General features: G+C 37.9%; 2 protein-coding genes across 4 annotated transcripts in view; both read left to right on the top strand.

Annotated features, from left to right (window-relative positions):
- The window catches only part of znf366 (zinc finger protein 366), a 4,900-nt gene extending 527 nt beyond the window's left edge, over nt 1-4,373 (top strand). For 2 of the 3 annotated variants that reach the window (XM_083555264.1, XM_083555265.1), the window contains exons 2-5: nt 574-1,766; nt 2,055-2,246; nt 3,200-3,374; nt 3,539-4,373. In XM_083555264.1, the coding sequence (XP_083411390.1) occupies nt 705-1,766; nt 2,055-2,246; nt 3,200-3,374; nt 3,539-3,972 (1,863 nt within the window). In that variant the 5' untranslated portion in view covers nt 574-704 and the 3' untranslated portion in view covers nt 3,973-4,373. Of the gene's footprint in view, nt 152-573; nt 1,767-2,054; nt 2,247-3,199; nt 3,375-3,538 lie in introns of all 3 variants that reach the window. The other variant, XM_083555266.1, reaches the window with a different exon arrangement.
- A 7,188-nt stretch (nt 4,374-11,561) lies between these two features.
- mrps27 (mitochondrial ribosomal protein S27) lies at nt 11,562-21,124 on the top strand. Its single transcript, XM_083553445.1, has 11 exons — nt 11,562-11,717; nt 12,127-12,204; nt 12,372-12,442; nt 13,306-13,364; nt 13,482-13,596; nt 13,749-13,827; nt 13,919-14,034; nt 16,036-16,138; nt 16,445-16,587; nt 18,215-18,367; nt 20,743-21,124. The coding sequence occupies exons 1-11, from the start codon at nt 11,642-11,644 to the stop codon at nt 20,980-20,982; spliced, it is 1,233 nt and encodes a 410-aa protein (XP_083409571.1). The 5' UTR covers nt 11,562-11,641; the 3' UTR covers nt 20,983-21,124.

The raw sequence follows: 21,124 nt of genomic DNA on the forward strand, positions 1-21,124 counted from the left end.
GCGTTCTTTACATTTATCGAGGGTTTTAATATTATTTACAGTCAAGATTATAATTTTAAAACTAATGACATTTTTTGAGAATTATTTTTTAGAATAATAACAATGTCACAAAACCGAAATACCAAAATGAAGAAGAACCAATGAACTTCCGGTATTTTTCTTTAAACATTAAACCTTCCCTATTCACCTTCTCTCTATTTAGTGATGTTAGCCAAATGTAATCCTTTTAAAATGAAATACAGTGCATTTACATCTTATATAAAAATTTAACAGAGGATTGTGGTTTGGTCTAGTGCAAAGAGAGAAGTGCTTGTTGTGACAAAGTGAAAGATGAGCTAAGAAAATTTACATGAAGAAGCACAAACTGACAAAAAAGTGATAAATGTGCTTTAACAGTTTGTAAATACTTGTTCTTTGATTACTATTTATAAGCAATGATTAAATCTCTTTACAGTCTGTCTTTAGCATTTTTTCTTTTTAAATAAATCTTGCAGATATTAATTACAATAAATGAATTCTCCCTGTCAACTATACATTTACGTTTACACTAGCAACTTGTGTTTATCTTCCCAGGCACGTGATGGACAAATCCATAATTTATGGTAAAAGAAAAAATCAAACTGATATTAAAGTGAGGACTTGTACGGACCCATAACAACAACATCTTTCTTTTACTAGCAAATCAGCTGCTCAATCATCTCAATATGGATCCCAATGATTATGAGTCCAAAAGGGCAGATAATCCCAATACCAGAACTGTTGACCTCTTCCATCTTCCCTACCCTATTGCTCAGCCTGTCCCTACCAAACCTTTTCCAGCCAAATATATCCCTGAGATGATCGATCTCAACAAGTTTCATTTTCATAGAGTACTGGGTAGATACAATACAATGCAGGTCAAACAAGAAACAGTTAAACCCATGCCAATATGGCCTTCATCTCCCTTTCTCCTGCATCCACCTTCTCCATACTTTTCACCCCTCCGTCCAAGCTTGGTCCCTTTCCCATTCCTGATGCCAGGCCCAGTCATGCACCTTTCTCCCAATTCCTTATACCAACGTGAAATGCCAAGATACTACAGAAGAGGCACAGACAGCCCCAGAGCTGGGCTAAGCAGTGCTGAGAAACTTGGCCTGAACATCCACATAGATGACAGCTACTACGTGGATGTAGGAGGTGAACAGAAGCGCTGGAAGTGCCGCATGTGTGAGAAGTCCTACACTTCTAAGTACAACCTTGTCACACACATCCTAGGCCACAGTGGCATCAAGCCACATGGCTGTGGCCTCTGTGGGAAGCTGTTCAAGCAGCTGAGCCACCTGCACACACACATGCTCACCCACCAAGGCGCCCGTCCCCATAAGTGCCAGGTGTGCCACAAGGCATTCACTCAGACGAGTCACCTGAAGAGGCACATGATGCAACACAGCGATATCAAGCCATATAGTTGCAGTGTATGTGCTCGGGGTTTTGCCTATCCCAGTGAGCTGAAGGCCCATGAGCTGAAACATGAGAGGGGCCAAGAAAATGTGTGTGTGGAGTGTGGTCTTGACTTCCCAACACTTGCGCAGCTGAAACGACATCTGACGGTCCACCGTGGACCAGCACAGTACAACTGCAGTGAGTGTGGCAAGAGCTTCCAGTACCCAAGTCAGCTGCAAAACCACATGATGAAGCACAAGGACATACGGCCGTTCATCTGTAGTGAGTGTGGTATGGAGTTTGTGCAATCTCATCACCTAAAGCAGCACACCCTGACCCACAAGGTAAGTGTAAATATTATGGGGTAAATAAAGGGCAAAATTTTGTAGTTTCAGAATGCAATACAAACAAGATATTTAAAAAAAATTATTTATAAAAATTAGTAATCCTTGTAATGTGTCAACTGAGAACCTGGTATTCAAAGAATTTGGAAATAAAAGGAATCCACCATTCAACTATTGGATTAATATTATAATGCTATTTATTTTAAAGTCAACTCAACTACGTTATATACAGTATAAGGATATTTAACATACCCAGAACCTTGTTCTTAATTTCAACTTGTTTTGCAGGGAGTAAAGGAGCACAAGTGCCGCATCTGTGGCCGTGAGTTCACACTGCTGGCCAACATGAAGCGTCATATTTTGATCCACACCAACATCCGAGCGTTCCAGTGCCACCTGTGCTACAAGAGCTTTGTTCAGAAGCAGACACTCAAGGCTCACATGATTGTCCATTCAGATATCAAGCCTTACAAATGCAAGGTGAGTCACAGCATGACCTCCATTATGATAGCTCAACAAATCTGAAGTGAGAATAATTATGCAAGCTTAACTCTCATAAGATGGGGAATAAAGAGAATTAGTAAAGGCCAAGGTCAGCTAAAATCCAATTAGGCACTATCTGGTCATTACAACATCATTTTATATGACATGATCATTTTGATAGGTCAAATTTCTACCTGTTTTTATTCACTCATGTAAGTATTTTCTTTAACTTTAAAGCAGTTTAACATGCATTGGTAGGGTACTGAAATTACATACTTGCAGAGATGCAAGTCGTTCAACAGGTAATACCAAAATGAATCATTTTGGGCTCCCTGCTGTTTTGAAATGCTTGTGACCTTAGACTAAGATGGCTTAAGGCGATGACCAGATAGCTTCGTTTTTTGGCAACCTTATGTCTCCTTGTGCATAGGAAGGATATCTCCTCACAAAACTGCCCCTGTAACAATAGCACTCGTGTCCCTTGAGAAAAGGCCCCACAAATAGATTTCATCTCGCTTTCTCTTGTGCTTGGGAGCACTTCCTGTTTTCTCACGGTCCTTTTGGACAGTTTACAGTCCCTCTCTCCTCCTGAAGGAAAGGCCCACCCTAATGAAAAAAATAATGTAGAGGAAGGACAGCACAGGAGTGCCCTTCCCAGTAGGGTTCTGGCCCTTTCTGCTGGCCTCTTCCTTTTGCTGCTTTGCTCACCCATTCATGATTACTTTCAGCAAGTGGATTTGATAACAGTGAAAAAGTTTACTGCATGGTTTTTTTCTGTTTCCTCAAATATTTAAGTTTTTAACTCAAGTAAATTGATTGGTGGAAGGGATTTCTGGGTGCTCCTACAAAAATGTACACTAAAGAAAGAACAGATCATTATTATTACTATGTCTATTAAGTTCCAGGTATATTAACTCTTTTTAGCCTGAATTGTTTTATTCTGTTTTCAGTTATGTGGGAAGGAGTTCAACAGGATGCATAATCTGATGGGCCACATGCATTTGCACTCAGACAGCAAACCTTTCAAGTGCCTGTACTGCCCAAGCAAATTCACTCTGAAAGGCAATCTGACCCGCCACATGAAGGTTAAACACGGCATTATGGACAGAGGACTAGATGCCAGAGGTACAGAATTTTACATTAAACAGAGTTTGAGTCATTTTAAGCAGCCAAATTTTTCATTGCAATTCAAGAACATTTTTTAAATACTTGTATTTAATCATGCATGCGATTTTTATAAAAATCATTATATAAATATATCATGCATTAACATTGTCTTCTCTCTAAAGTATTTAGGCGCAGAGGACGGTTATGTCTTTCCAGCCCTTTTCGTCTCCTGTCTCGCTTCAGTCAGGACAAACCTTTCGATTTGTCCCGGAAGAATCATCCCCAGCTCCGTCTTTCTCAGTCAGATGGTGAAAGTCGTGAGGAAGATGAGGACAGCCTGTACAGGATGAGCCAGTACAGCCCTGATCGTTACCAGACAGAACTGGCAAGGGCCAGAGAGGCAGACGATGAAGATGAAGAAGATGAAGATGGGATCATCCAAGAAGAAGAAGAAGAAGAAGAAGAGGAAGAAGAAGAGAAAAGTGGAAAGCAGTTTGGCTTCAGCAAAGAGGAGCTTCAGTGTATACGTTACAGAGAAAGTCAGCCAGGCTCAGTTTCTGATGGAGAGCTCTACTGTAGTAGAACATACAGGGATAGAAAATTAAGCTGTGAATGAAGTCTAATTAATTAGTCTAATAATAATTCTAAAAACATATCTGTAAAATATCTCTTAAAAAAGCAAAAAGGGAAATACATCTGTGAATAAATCTTCATTTCCAGTAATATTGTAGCATGAATGAATTTGTTAATAAAGCAGCATATTATTTAAAGTAATAAATGTAATTTTTCTTAAATGTCATTTAATGCATATCCTCTAACAGTGTGCATGTTTTAACCTATTGTATATTTTGTAAGGAGATGTATTATTAATAAAGAATGCGATTTGAGAGAAATTACAGAAATTTCTATGTACTGATATTTTCATAACATTTAATTTCTTTTTATTGAATTTTTTCTGTGAAGTGTGAAATTAAATCCCAATCTGTATTTATAAAAAATAAATATGTTTAAAAACTATTGTGTATTCCATCATCTTTCATGTATGTGTAGGTATTTACAATAGAAAACATTATAAAGCAAATGATTAGATTTGAATAAACTCTTGCAACTTTTGTAAAGAAAAAAAGCTTCACCAAGTTTGACTGACTATCTGCTGCATTTTCGAACAAAGTCAAGCCTTTTTCAACTTCCTTATTATATAAACAACGTGTTTTGTAACTTGTGTGTAACAAATGTGATAAATGCTTCATTCTTTATTTAAAGCACACAACAAATGAATATGACAAGTCTTTCTAACAGTTTTTCCAATTCTTAATTATTAATAGTTCTAAATTTCTTGAAACACATCTAGCTTCTTGGAAAATGAAAGGAAGTACAACAGAATGCATCACGTACTCTGATCAAACAAGCCTTGTCTGAACTCTGTGTGAAGTCTAGATCATAGGCCTTCAGCGTCATATTTATAATATGTGGTGTCTGCCATTGTTTTACTATAATTAATACACTCATGGGACAAAAGATATGCAATTCTTGACCATACAAAGATAATTATATCATTTGGCATTGCAATGCATTACACTATATGCCACCAGTAACTTACTATGCAAAATAATGCATTGATTTCACACATAATTATTTCTATGCTGCATTTTCTCATATTTTTATACATTTATTATTAGTTATTGTGTATATGTGTTTATATTAACCCCAGATTACAGCAAGAGACAGAATAAAATACTATACTATACTATACAGTGAGGAAAATAAGTATTTGGACACCCTGCTATTTTGCAAGTTCTCCCACTTAGAAATCATGAAGGGGTCTGAAATTGTCATCGTAGGTGCATGTCCACTGTGAGAGACATAATTTTTTTTTTTTTAATCCAGAAATCACAATATATGATTTTTAAACTATTTATTTGTATGATACAGCTGCAAATAAGTATTTGAACACCTGTCTATCAGCTAGAATTCTGACCCTCAAAGACCTGTTAGTCTGCCTTTAAAATGTCCACCTCCACTACATTTATTATCCTAAATTAGATGCACCTGTTCGAGGTCGTTAGCTGCATAAAGACACCTGTCCACCCCATACAATCAGTAAGAATCCAACTACTAACATGGCCAATACCAAAGAGCTGTCCAAAGACACTAGAGACAAAATTGTACACCTCCACAAGGCTGAAAAGGGCTACGGGGAAATTGCCTAGCAGCTTGGTGAAAAAAGGTCCACTGTTGGAGCAATCATTAGAAAATGGAAGAAGCTAAACATGACTGTCAAACTCCCTCGGACTGGGGCTCCATGCAAGATCTCACCTCGTGGGGTCTCAATGATCCTAAGGAAGGTGAGAAATCAGCCCAGAACTACACGGGAGGAGCTGGTCAATGACCTGAAAAGAGCTGGGACCACCGTTTCCAAGGTTACTGTTGGTAATACACTAAGACGTCATGGTTTGAAATCATGCATGGCACGGAAGGTTCCCCTGCTTAAACCAGCACATGTCCAGGCACGTCTTAAGTTTGCCAATGACCATTTGGATGATCCAGAGGACTCGTGGGAGAAAGTCATGTGGTAAGATGAGACCAAAATATAACTTTTGGGTCATAATTCCACTAAACGTGTTTGGAGGAAGAAGAATGATGAGTACCATCCCAAGAACACCATCCCTACTGTGAAGCATGGGGGTGGTAGCATCATGCTTTGGAGGTGTTTTTCTGCACATGGGACAGGGCGACTGCACTGTATTAAGGAGAGGATGTATTGGGCCATGTATTGCAAGATTTTGGGGAACAACCTCCTTCCCTTAGTTAGAGCATTTAAGATGGGTCGAGGCTGGGTCTTCCAACATGACAATGACCCGAAGCACACAGCCAGGATAACCAAGAAGTGGCTCTGTAAGAAGCATATCAAGGTTCTGGCGTGGCCTAGCCAGTCTCCAGACCTAAACCCAATAGAGAATCTTTGGAGGGAGCTCAAACTCTGTGTTTCTTAGCGACAGGCCAGAAACCTGACTGATCTAGAGAAGATCTGTGTGGAGGAGTGGGCCAAAATCCCTCCTGCAGTGTGTGCAAACCTGGTGAAAAACTACAGGAAAAATTTGACCTCTGTAATTGCAAACAAAGGCTACTGTACCAAATATTAACATTGACTTTCTCAGGTGTTCAAATACTTATTTGCAGCTGTATCATACAAATAAATAGTTTAAAAATCATATATTGTGATTTCTGGATTTTTTTTTTTTTTAGATTATGTCTCTCACAGTGGACATGCACCTACGATGACAATTTCAGACCCCTTCATGATTTCTAAGTGGGAGAACTTGCAAAATCGCAGGGTGTTCAAATACCTATTTTCCTCACTGTATATACTATATGTACTACATGCTGAAACCTACAGTATATCTGGAAAGTATTCACAGCGCTTCACATTTTCCACATTCCTCAAGCTCCATCAGGTTGGATGGGGAGCATCAGTGCACAGCCATTTTTAGATCTCTCCAGAGATGTTCAATTCGGCTCAAGTCTGGGCTCTGGCTGGGCCACTCAAAGACATTCACAGAGTTGTCCGGTTGCCACACCTTTGTTATTTTAGCTGTGTGCTTAGGGTTGTTGTCCTGTTGGAATAATAACAGTTGCCTCAGTCTAAGGTTCAGAGAGCTCTGGAGCAGGTTTTCATCAAGGATGTCTCTGTATATTGCGGCATTCATCTTTACCTGGATCCTAACTAGTCTTTTATCCTACCGCTGAAAAACATCCCCACAGCATGATGCTGCCAACACCATGCTTCACTGTAGCTGTGGTTGGTGGATGGTATTGGATGGTATTGGCCAGGTGTGACAAGTTTCCTCCAGACATGATGCTTGGCATTCAGGCTAAAGGGTTCAGTCTTTGTTTCTCATGGTCTGAGAGTCCTTCAGGTGCCTTTTGGCAAACTACAGGTGGGCTTTCATGTGCCTTTTACTGAGAAGTGGATTCCGTCTGGCCACTCTACCATATAAGCCTGATTGGTGGAGTTCTGCAGAGATGGTTGTACTTCTGGAAGGTTCTTCTCTCTCCACAGAGAAATGCTGGAGATCTTTCAGAGTGACCATCGGGTTCTTGGTCACCTTCCTGACTAAGACCATTCTTTCCTGATTGCTCAGTTTGGCCAGGCAGCCCACTCTAGGAAGAGTCCTGGTACTTCCACACTTCTTTCATTTACGGTTGATGGAGGCCACTGTGCTCATTGGGACCTTCAATGCTGCAGAAATATTTTTGTACCCTTCCCCAGATCTGTGCCTCGATACAATCTTGTCTCTGAGATCTACAGGCAATTCATGGCTTGGTTTGTGCTGTGGCATGCACTGTTAAGCTTATATAGACAGGTGTGTGCCTTTCCAAATCATGTCCAATTAACAGAATTTACCACAGGTGGACTCCAATCAAGTTGTAGAAACATCTGAAGGATGATTAGGGAAAACAGGATGCACCTGAGCTCAAATGAGTGTCATGGCAAAGGCTGTGAATACTTATGTACATGTGATGTTTTGCAAAGATTTTAAACAAACTTGTTTCATGTTGTCATTATGGGTTATTGTTTGAAGAATTTTGAGGAAAATAATTAATTTACTCCATTTTGGAGTAAAGCTGTAACATTACAAATTGTGGAAAAAGTGAAATGCTGGGAATACAACAATCAAACAACAAAATGGGGGAAAATGGAATCTTGTTGAACATGGCATAGATGTTGTTGCAAGGCAACAGTACCTAATATAATTACACTTGAACAGATACTATTAGAAATCATATTCCAAATCACAATCTCATATTGCAAATAATGTTATAAGCTACACTACTAAATCAGGTAATGTAATTTCTATAGTACAAGATCAAGACACTGAAATATTGACATAGGCCTAAAGACAAATAGCTTAACATTTTCCTGCATGTTCTGTACCTGTAATTTCACTTCCTGTTTTGGCTGAACATTCTGTCCCAGCTAGATAACTTCCATTCAGCTCAGTTTAGATAAAGTTATAGCTGCTAGTTAAAAAATCTTTAGATATATTGGATAGATAGATAGATAGATAGATAGATAGATAGATCGATAGATCGATAGATCGATAGATCGATCGATCTAGGCACTGCACAATTTTCTTGGTCCTCAACAGGGCGTCACCACACATGCTGGACACCATCTGAGCCAAACAAGTTTGTCTTAGTCTCATCAAACCACAGGACATGGTTCCAGTAATTCATGCTCATGGACAGGTTGCCTTCACAAACTGTTTGCAGTCTTTCTTGTGAGCCAGCTTCAGAAAAGGCTTTCTTCTGGGACGACGTCAATGCAAACCGACTTGTTATAATGTGCGGCGTATGGTCCCGAGCCCTAAAAATTGGCCTTCCACTTATGCAATTTTTAAAGCAATGCTGGCCGCACTCATGCTTTTGTTTTTTGAAGCCAGCTTCTGCAGCCTTGCAAGGCCTGTTCCGAGTGGAACCCATCTTTGTTTGACCCTGGCCGTTGTACTGTAACTCAGTTTCAGAGTGTTACCGATCTTCTTATAGTCTAGGCCATCTTTGTGGAGAGCAACAATTCTAATTCTCAAATCTTTAAAGAGTTCTTTGCGATGGGGTGCCATGTTGAACATCCAGTGGTCGGTAAGAGAGAATTGTACTCAAAATTTTAACTGCTCTAATAAAAATACACAAATGTTTATGGCCCTGTCAAGCAGACAAAAACATGTACATAATGAATAGGACATGTGACTTTGCATGGTTACATGACATACAGCTATTATTACGTAGGGTGTACTTAATTTTGTTGCCAGTTATTTAGACAATAATGACTGTATGTTGAGTTATTTTCAGAGGACAGTAAAACTGTACTGCTACACAAGCTGCACATTGACTTCTCTAAAATATATTCAAGTTTAATTTCTATAGTATTGACCCTTGAGAAGATACTAAAATGGTTGCTGAAATGTGTCTAGATTATTGTTTTACAATGTTAACAGAAGCCTGACAAAGACAAGATAAGTGATGACTAATGGTGTTACATGACAGTGGGTTCATGATCTATTAGCCAAACACATTTTAGTATATAGACCATATTATCTGGGAACTGCAGGGTTTGCAGACCTCTTGGCAGCACTGCAGTGGAAAATAAGTCAACAAGCCAAAATCAGACAGACTAGGCCACTGGGAACTCTCTAGAATCTCCTGATTGCCACTCTGGGCCTTGGTCTATTTTAGAGTAAACTTCAAGCAGAGTGGTCAGCACACATCATATATTTATTAGACTATTACCTCTTGCCATTGTTTTGCCTGCTCTATACCTGGCTAAAACACCACAAATTATTCTTGCTTGTTATAGATAATGCAAATAATTTATGAAGTAATGATAACATCAGCTTAGTTGCACGTTAGTTTGTTGTTGTAGCATTAAAAGAGAACATTATAACTCAGAGTTTATTTAACGTCAGCAAATACTCATCTTTCGTATAATAAAAGTGGATCAATAATGAAAGTTAAAATGTACAAATATATGCTCCCAGTGGTCGAATTTCTCATAAATGAGGCTTTTTGAGGAGAATTAGTGCACAAATTATTGTTATTTTTTTGCTCTATTTTTATTAAAGTTATGAAATCACATTGGTCTAACACTCCAGCACACAGACAGATATCTGTGTATGTGATTTATGTCACCTACAACACCCAAAAACATCTATAATTGCAAATCTTCTAGTTTTATGGCAGTTTTTATGTAAAACCACATCCAACTATCTTTCACAGACTTAAATATCCTTTTTTGAATGTGTTTTTCAGCCCTTGCAGGCCATCCACACAGGGCTGTGAGATGGTGGCCCTTTGTGAAACCATGAACCTGGAAAGGAAGTACTCATATCCTCATCCTCTCTTCCATCCACCTCAATGTTTCAGTCCTGAGACCAACGGGAAGCACGCGCTGCCACAGAATCAGGTACTGCGACTCAGGTCTGCTGAAGTGAAACCTCTGGATGAGTCAGGACAAAGGAGAATCTGTAACTGTCTTCATCATGAGAAAGGTGCAACAAAGTGGAAAATAAAACCACTGTTGTTTTTTCTCCCTCCTACTAGTTCCACTTCTGCTACATAGGTGGGAAGGTGCAAGAGAGGCTTCACAAACATAAAGAAAGAAAAAAAATCTATATCTCAAATTATCATTCTGCTTTAGACACTTGGTATTTGTATCATGAATTTTATTCATACCAGGTCATTTCTATATTTGCTCTTTCTATATATAGAATCATATATATATATATATATATATATATATATATATATATATATATATATATATATATATATATATTTGTGTAAACACATTAAATGTATGACAAGACAAACATCTGAATGTTAAAAAAAATGTACTTCCTGTTACTTCGGTTAAGTGGAATGCTTAATTTCTTATACCATTAAATATTGAAATTTAAATCTATTTAGTATAATCAAAGAAGTGAATTAATTTTTATCATGTTTCCACAGATAATGATCAGCATTATAATCATTAGCTACATTAGATTAATAAAGCAAAGAAAACAAGTTAAGAACATGAGTGACAGACATCTTTGGACATCTATTTGGTCAGTGTGTATTTCTCATGAACAATTTTTAAATTGTGCAAACTTGTAAATGGTTTAGAATCAGCTGTTAAATTATTTGTAATGTTTATAATGTGAAGATTTAAGCGGACAAAATTTAAACATACAATACAAATTTTGAACCTGTTAAAATAATTCCAACTGAGTTGATATATAAACGACAAATATCTTATACTCAAAATCTCAAAAAAGATATTAGAGGATTTTATTAAAACTTCAGTTGTCTGTGAGTAAAAGTTAGCATTAAAAATACTTCTAAATTAAATTAGTAAATAATAATTGCTTTTGTCAGTCAAATGTTTATACAATTAATGTGTACATTTATGTAAATCTTCCCCCCTTGCATGTTGTAAGTGTTTTAACGTTAGTTGTGTTCACTGGTCAAAGGGATTTTCTTGGGTGCCATACGCGTGTCTGAGTCTACGAATGCCGGCTAATAGCGCCCTCTACTGTCACGCGTTTTATTTACAATTTGAACTAAACCAAGATTTTTTTAAAAGCGTTGATTGAAATAACCTTATATTATATATACGAACGTGTTTAGTTCTATGTATTTCGTTGTCTGGAATGAGATACAATGATAAATGAGGTGCAATAAAAAGAAAAGCTAAGAAATCTAAAAACAGCGGTCCCCCCACTAGTTTGAAGTGGTACAACCCAAATATGGCTGCCTCCATCCTGCAACGCTGTCTCTTGTCTGTCAGGACTTCACCGAAATGTTTGACTCTGTGCTTAAGTGGTGGGTTTTTAAATGAAATGTTTAGTTTAATTATAATGTTTAAATTTTCTATTTTTTGTTTGGATGTGTTTATTCATTGCAAATGCCCTGGTAGAGTATAGCTTATTTGCCAAGGTTGCTACCTAGCTAGTATTGTTATCCTAGAGTATAACGTTAATACAAATAAGTAACTAAATATATCTAATGACGAGCAGGAGAATAAGTCTGATTTGTATTAAACTAAGAAAATACGAACCGATAGTATATAAATAATTACTTTCAACAGGATGGACGATTCGTTCTTGTTGGCTAAAGATACAGGTGCTAGCTGTATCAGGTCACAATGTCGTTGCATCCCAAACTCTTCGTACGGTTGTGTATTACTTTATGGTCATGCATATGGGGATGAGCCGGTGTATGTATGTTACAGGCAGAAGATGTCTGCTCTCGTCGGCATACACAGACACCAGAGTGTGGGAGCAAAGAGAACACGACCCCCAAAACCTTGGTAAGCGCTTTCTGTATATTCCAAACCATTCATCCGTGTAGTAACGTTTAACAGAAAGCAGTGTTTGTCTTTTCTCTTGTCATTGCAGATACTAAGGCTTCGAGCTTGAATTATTTTCATGTTGATTTTGTTACTTACTTTTCATCTTCAATATTTTCCTTTTTCAGCTAAGCTGGCCTCTCTTATGGACAAGACATATGAGAAAAAGCTTCCAGTGAGCTCTCTGACAATATCCCGGGTGAGTGAGCAACACTGATCACTTATTATATTATATTTTATATATAATATATGTATATGTGTGTGTTTATATGTGATGGAATGTATTATAACGCTATTTTTGCAGGGACCAAATGCTTCCTTCCTCGTTTGTCTGACACACAATGCTATAAGTATATAGTTGGTGTGCTGTGTTGCGATGTTGTATGGATTAGAGACAGTGGCGTTGACTGAAAGACAGGATGTGGAGCTGCTGGTAGCAGAGCTGAAGATGTTGAGGTTTTTGTTGGTAGTGATGACGATGGACAGGATTAGAAACGAGTTTATTAGAGGGACAGCGCATGTAGGATGACACAATTGAGATGGTTTGGACATGTGCAGAGGAGGGACATGGGGTATATCGGTAGGAGAATGCTGAGAATGGAGCCACTAGGAAGGAGGAGAAGAGGAAGGACAAGAAGGAGGTTTATGGATGTGGTGAAGGAAGACATGCAGGTAGTCGGTTTAAAAGAGGTAGATGTAGGGGACAGGGTAGTGTGGAGACGGATAATCCACTGTAGCGACCCCTAATGGGAGAAGCCGAAAGTAAAAGGAGAAAGAAGCAGTTGGTGTGCTATATCATGGTTATGCAGTTGAGGCCATGTGCCCATATGCTTTGCAAAATCTGCAAAATGTTAATAGTTAAAATAAATGTTTATGAAATAAATAAATAAAAATTAATGATTTTTTTTGTTCACAACACAATAATTACTGAAGATGTTTGTCCATTGTGCTGAGCAGTTAAAATACAGATTTTTTATTTTATTTTATTTAAATATACATATTTATTTGTATATATAAAAATCATTTGACCTCTGCTTTTTTTAAATTTATTTATTTTTTAAGTTTGTAGACAATATATCATCTAGAGAGGAAATTGATCAAGCAGAATATTACTTATATAAGTAAGTACAAATCTTTTTTCAATTTTGCCATGTTTCAAACACAATTCAAACTTGAACCAATTTTTTATTAGAAAAGTAAAGATCTAATTCTAAAAAAAAAACTTTCTGTATTTTGAGGTTTCGACACAGTCCAAACTGCTGGTATCTCCGTGACTGGACCATTCATAGCTGGTTTCGCCAATGTGTTAAATATGGAGCCAGAGACAGAGCCCTGTACACACTAAAAAATAAGGTAGGAGAGATTACATCCCACATGGAAATTCGAGTTGATACAGTGTAACTTTGCTGCGTCCTTTTAGTGATAGTTAAGTGTGGTGTGTTATGGATCAATAAAAAATGACACATTGTACAAACATTTGAAATAATTCACTTCCCTGTTTTTAGGTACAATTTGGAATGTTTCCAGATGAGTTCACATTTAATATCCTGATTGACTCTTACCTAAAAGATGAAGACTATAAAGGTATGAGCAATAACGACTCACTATTCCTTTACTGTACCCTTGCCGCTTTATTTATAAACCTATTTTCTAATCTATCTTTTTAATCTTACAGGAGCTTGTGCAGTTGTCAAGGAGGTGATGCTCCAGGAAGCTTTTGACCTCCCCACCACACAGATCTTATCCCTTTTTGCCTTGAGCAAATATTTAGCAACCAAGCCAGACATCAGCGTATGTATTAGATGTAAAAACAAAAATGAACATTGCATAAATATATCATCAATATATAAACACAGGGATATATTGCATGCGCAAATAGTTATCAGAATTGATGCCACATACAAATGAAAAAAATACAAAAAAGTTTTTGTGTTCCTGAGCATAGCTACAGTCCTATAAGATCATGCATTATAATATGACCTCGACATGTTGTTTTCTCGTGAACGTGACAGAACATTGTTTTTCCGTGATCAGTCCTTATTTTTTTTCCTGTGTATTGAGCATAAGGCTTGTTCTAGAGACAGCATCATGAATAATAACCATAACCATTTGTGGCAGCAGGTGCATGGATAAGGCTCTTATGACGACTACACAGATAAATTAAGTGCTGCTCACAGGGAAACAATGTCAAGATTAGGGCTGCAACTAACTATTATTTTGAACATCGATTAATCACAGAATATATTTTTATATATATTTTTTTCCTTTCCCGATTATTAAATGTGTACATTAAAAATTCCTGCTTGTTGAGGAGTCCATGAGGGATTTCTTAAGCATTTGAGTAGGCAAGGTGAAGCAATTTGTGTAAATCAACATTTGTATTGTTTGTAATGATAATTGCAGATGGCAAGTTGACAACCATGCTTAAAAAAAAAATCACCATAAATTATAATACATTGTTTTGACAGTTTCTGTTAAAAAAGAAAATACACAGACATTTCGATCAGTTGTAAAGATTTACGCATCTAGAATACTATTCATTTAATTTGGTATAATAATTAAATGATAAATGCATAAATTGAATATTCAAACATTGAAAACAAGCATTTGAACGTAGGAAAGCAGCAGTAAATCACGTTTGAAAACAGAATAATTACTGTAGTAGTGGAAAAAAAACGCAGCAAGCTAACAGACTTGTATTAAAAAATAAAATACGCATTGGTGTAAAAAATGCATAGAAATTACAACCGTGACACACATTGTAATCATTTGCTTCTTTTAGATTTAGCATTCTTTCGCACCGGTTTAATTGAATCCATCACCATTACGCGAACGAGCTGATTGTGCAACCTGATGCTTGTGAGTCATGACAGAACAGATTAAGTGCAACTGTTCCGAAGTTACAAACAAACAGTTTACATATTAACGCTTCATTAAACTACACCATTTTCACATGATGAGGATTCTACAGATTTTGCTCACCGTGCTGAAGGTTTCGCCTTCATCCGTGATTTGGAACGCACACTTTTTCCTGCTGCTGGTTGACCCTGTACTCTCCTTCATTTCACAAGCGGCAGTGTTATTTTACCATCATACTAACCCGGTAACTTGAGCAGACCATTTATAGATCAATTTATCGATTAGCTTTTGCAGCCCTAGTCACGATCATGAGGAAAATTAGGTAAAAAATCCTTTCATGTTGAGATCACGAGAAAACAAAAATATAATGCATGGCCTTTTCAAATTTCCATACTTAACCTTTGCTTATTTTATTTTTTTAATGCTGAACTTTTAATTAAAATAACATTTGTAATAAAGGCTTGTATTGCAAGCTTTCCAAAAAGTTGTGATTAACAGTTAAAATACTAGAATGAAGCAGACTGTTTAAGAGGTTTGGGTTTGACCAATCATCCAGCAGTAGCTTTAAGGAAAACCAACCAGTATCTTGATTATTGTTAAGCGTATATAAAAATGTCTTGGTTATTTAAAATGTTATGCAAAAGTACCTTAAAGATCAATTTATTTAGCAGATTATTAAATTAATCCTTATTTCAATTAATCCAATTTTGATTTATTTAGCTTCAGGATTATATGGGTCAGTATATCGGAGAAATGAGTTATGTGATTTTCTGATCTAGACTACCAAATATTCTTTTTACAGAAGTAACCCTAGTGGATTTAATAGAATATAAAAACATAATTTAACCCTAATGTGTGTAGAAGAATTTCTTGATTGTGCATTCAGCTACTGTGAATATTTGTCTTTTTTCAATCATTGTGTAATTTGTGCAGTGGCAGCAGGAGAGGAACATTGGAGCAACTCTTCTGCTGGCTGGACTGAAGCAGGAAAATTCTGTTGGCTTTAGTGCTCAGTTACTTGGTCATGCATTCATCGGTGTGTATCTAGTGTTCAATAAACATAATAATTATTCTGTTCATTTAGGATTTAATTTTTGTTTTCCTATTATGGAAGCTTGCATAGTATGGCTTCCTATAAGTTTTATGTGATAAATTATATTTAATTGCAATCCTGACACATGAATCAGTTTTATGTACAGATGTATTGTGTACATCTAAATTGGGTAAATGGGTAAAGCTTGCATAGGGAACTACAAGTAGGGTAGTACTTTTATTATTTTATGAATATATTTGTGTATTTTTGTATTAAGAGCCCAAACTCTTATTATTCTCCTTTCATCAGGCAAGGTAGAGCTAGCCAGAGGAATCCATGCGGTGTTTCACAATATGCCCTTGATGTGGACTACTGGTTATCTCGGTAAAGGCCTGGCTGTTATGGAGAGAGTGTGCAATGATGCTGGAGATATGAAACTATGCAAGGAAATTGTGAGTATGCAGTAAGGTTTGACTAAAACTGTTCAAATTGCTCACATCTGTGGTTCACGTCTTGTAACTTCTTGGATTAAAAAAAGTGTTATCATTTTAATTATGGAAAGTGTGTTTAAAGAAGTATGGGTTGAATATTCAAAGAGAGAAGACCTTATTTGTTGAAAAGAATAATCAATGTAAGCATTAGTTTCTGCTACTTAAAGCTTTCTTCCTGGGAACGTACAAGTTTGTGTTCCTGCCTCTCACCCACACTGATGGGCAAATGAGATAAACTGTAAACTTTCACTTAGAAACAATCATAACCATAAGGCAATTATTACCTTTCCCCCTAGAATTTCTAATTAAAACCCTGTTGCCAGGAAATATCCATCTTGCTAGGTTTATAGTTTTACTAACAAAAATGTTTGTCTCTTCAACACGGTTTTGGGAAGAATCATGCTTCAGCTCAGCTTACTGCATCTGTATCCTACCTGCTGTAAAAGTTCAAGAACTCTTTCCTTGTTTTTTTTGTTAGCAACATGCTATTTAGCAGATACACTCTGAATGTCACATGTATTTGGTTATACACTCACCATCCACTTTAATAGGAACACCTGCGCATGCTTGCAGTTATATAATCAGGCAATAATATGGCAGCAGCACAATGCAGATACAGGAGCTTCAGTTATTATTCATATCAAACATCAATAGTTGTGAGCTCAGTGATTTCGGTTTGGGTATTTAATAAATTCTGGGTTTTACACACACAATAGTTTTTAAGAGTTTACACGGAACATTGTGAAAAAAACATAAACCATTGAGTACTCGACAGTTTAGGTGGAAATGCCTTGTCGATAAGAGAGGTCAGAGGAAAATATCCAGACTGGTTCTGACTGCCAGGAATGATAAAGTTACTCAGTCACTCTAATCATCTCTGCACGCACAAAACGGCAAACCTTAGAGATGGATGAGCTACAACAGCAGTAGTCCATATTAGGTTCCTCTCCTGTTGGCCCAAACATGAACCTGAGGTTATCATGGTCACTAACTTGCCCAAACTTGCTCAGTTGATATTTAGATGATAAATCTCCTGGTGATTTTCCAGGCTTTAGCTCTCCTTGATTGAGCAGTCTGTGGACAGGATAGCCCCAGATTCTTGTTCTTGACTGACAGGAGTCTGGTTATTGTTTTCTGACGTCTCTTATCAACAAGGTGTTTCAGCCTGCAGCCTGCTCCCAGGGTCTCCCCACATTCTAAATTCTTGAGACGGTTGTGTGAAAATCCCTGGAGATCTGCAGTTTCTAAAATACTCAGACCAGCCCTTCTGGCATCAATACCATGCCACAGTTAAAGTCACAGAGATCACATTTTTCCCTTTCCTCATTTTTTACCATGAACTGAAGATTTTGACTTTTATTTACATGATATTATGCAGGAATGTACAGGTTTTTTAACTGTTGCACACATCAATACTTTTTATTTTATAAAATCTTTTTTTTTTTTTGCATTTTCTAGCTCTCTTTCACTTGTATTGCATTTTTCTGATAGGGATGTATTTTTACCTCTGCCTTTGAAAAACACGTGCTAACCAAAAACCTAACTGTACACATCTCCACTATTACTATGTGATATTTGTATTTTTCAGCTGGACTACATGCAGATGGTGCTACAGGAACTCAAGTCAACACTTGCCGCTGAAGCAGCACCAGAGGAAGCTGCAGAAAACCAGCCTGTGTTCATAGATGAAGAAGATGAACTTGAAAGAGCCAAACTACCACAGTATATCGATAGGTTCAAGGTTAGTATGTGTGCAAGTGTATGCAAAAATAGCAAAATGTTTAAGGAAATTAACCCAGTTATTGGGCAAAACCTCAATTAACATGTTTGAGCATGAAGAGCTTTACCCCTTACTGATTTTTTTTTTCCCCAGCTGTCCAGTGAGGGGAGAGGGAGAGGGGCAGGAACAGTGGTCACTGGAGCCTCAGGGGAGGGAGGGAGGGAGGGAGGGAGGGGGGGAGGGAGGGGGAGGGAGGGAGGGAGGGGGAGGGGGGGGGGGGGGGAGAGAGAGAGAGAGAGAGAGAGAGAGAGAGAGAAGAGGGTGACAGGAAGAGAAGGATATGGATTATTAAGTGTACCTATTGTTGCATGAGAGTTAAAGTCACTGTGCAGTTTGGACTCCGGCAAGACTCGCTATAGCAGCATAACTAAAAGGGAGAACCAGAAGGCAACACAGACATGAGGGATCTCTGGGATAAGAGACGGCCCACCACACCACTATCAACAAACCTGAGTGAACACGTGAATGTGAGGGGACGACAGCGTACAAATATCCCAGTTCACCAAACACTCTATATCAATGTTCCCTCCAGATCTGAGCCTTTACCTGAGAAAAAATCTACTGATTAAAGGCTTGACTGAATAAATATGTTTTCAACCTCGACTTGAACACTGAGACTGTGTCTGAGTCCCGAACACTGGTTGGAAGGCTGTTCCATAACTGCGGGGCTTTATAAGAGAAAGATCTGCCCCCTGCTGTAATCTTCATTATTGGAGGAACCAACAGATAGCCTGCACCTTTTGATCTAAGTAGGCGTGGAGGATCATACTGGTACAGAAGTTCACTCAGATACTGCGGTGTGAGACCGTTAAGTGCTTTATATGTCAGTAGTAGAATTTTATAATCAATGCGAGATTTGATTGGGAGCCAGTGTAGACTGATTAAAACAGGGGTGATGTGGTCATATTTCCTAGATCTAGTGAGGACTCTTGCTGCTGCATTCTGAACTAACTGAAGCTTATTTATGCACCTACTCGCACACCCAGACAGTAAAGCGTTACAGTATTCTAATCTAGAAGTAACAAAAGCATGAACTAGTTTTTCTGCATCCTGTAACGACATCATATTTCTAATTTTAGCAATATTTCTAAGGTGAAAGAAGGCAATCCTGGTAATATTATTCACGTGAGCCTCAAAGGAAAGACTCGAGTCAATAATCACACCAAGGTCTTTGACAGCCGTACACGCTGAAACAGAAACACCATCCAGAGATGTTAGGTAATCGGAATATATCAGTATTGAATTACTGTCCTCTTTAAATAACTCAACATACAGCCATTATTGAAAATGAACATGTCAAAACTGGGCCCAAAGTGTCAAAATTTTTGTTAGCACCATCGTTATATCACTGCCTTAATCCTCCTGGGCATGAAATTTATTCTTCCACTCCTCCAAAATGACATCACGAGCTATGTTAGACAGTTGGATAGTTGGAGCTTCTCCACCTTCTGCTTGAGGATACCCCACAGGTGCTCAATAGGGTTCAGGAGACAAACTTCCTCAACAAGGCATTTTGCCATCTTGGCGTTGTGTTTGGGGTCGTTATTATGTTGGAAAACTGCCATTCAGCCCCGTTTCTGAAGGGAGAGCATCATGTTCTGCTTCAGAATGTCACAGTACAAGTTAGAATCTATGTTTTCCTCAATGGACCGCAGGCTCCTCAGTACCAGCAGCACTCATGCAGCCCCAGACCATGATTCTACCACCACCATGCTTGACTGTAGGCAGGACACAATACTCTATAGCAGGGTGTCGCACACATGCTGGACACCATTTGAGCTAAACAAGTTTATCTTAGTCTCATCAGACCACAGAACATGGCTCCAGTAATTCATGCTCTTGGACAGGTCGTCTTTGTTTGTCAGTTTCAGTGTGTTAGTGATCTCCTTATAGTCTAGGACTCTTTGTGGAGAGCAACAACTCTAATTCTCGAATCCTCAGAGTTCTTTGTCATGTGCCATGTTGATCATCCAGTGGTCAGTTTGAGAGAATGTACTCCAAACACCAAATTTTAACTGCTCTAATACAAGATATACACATTTGTATGGTCCTGTCAAGCAGACACAAACCTGAACATGATGAATAGGTTGTGGCTTTGCATGGTTACATGATGTGCAGCTGTTATCACTTAGGGTGTACTCACTTTAGTTGCCATCTATTTTGACAATAATGGCTGTATGTTGAGTTATTTTTAGAGGACAGTAAAAAAAAAAAAAATTGCTATACAAGCTGCACATTGCTTGATGACCTCTAAAATATATCCAAATTTAATTTCTATAATTGTTCCTTGAAGATTGTCACTTTTCTGATATATATTTAAATTGCATTCTGTGCAGGAGCTGAATGAACAGCTGCACACACAGGGGAAAGTTGAGACGCGTGGTCTGGACAAGCTTGTGTCCATCCTGGCTGAAGAGAAACTGAGGACCAGTGAGGAGCTAGATGTGGCTCAGTATGAGAAGAATGTGCAGGCCTGGGAAACAGAGCGCATACAACTTGTCCGGAGAGAGGAAATGATGAGAAGAAAAGCAGAACAGGAGCATTTGGCCACCAAAACAACCCAGGCAGCTCAGTGATGCACTCAGTTTGGGTCCATAGAAGGAGAAAAAGAGAAATTGTAAATTCCTGTTTGTTTCAAATGGTTACAACATAAAATAGTTTTTTTTTCCACACTGTCAAAATCTGAAAAAAAATAAAACTAGGATTTATCAACCCTTA

This window comes from Silurus aristotelis (genome assembly GCF_946808225.1).
Source record: "Silurus aristotelis genome assembly, chromosome: 11".
Classification (NCBI taxonomy): domain Eukaryota; kingdom Metazoa; phylum Chordata; class Actinopteri; order Siluriformes; family Siluridae; genus Silurus; species Silurus aristotelis.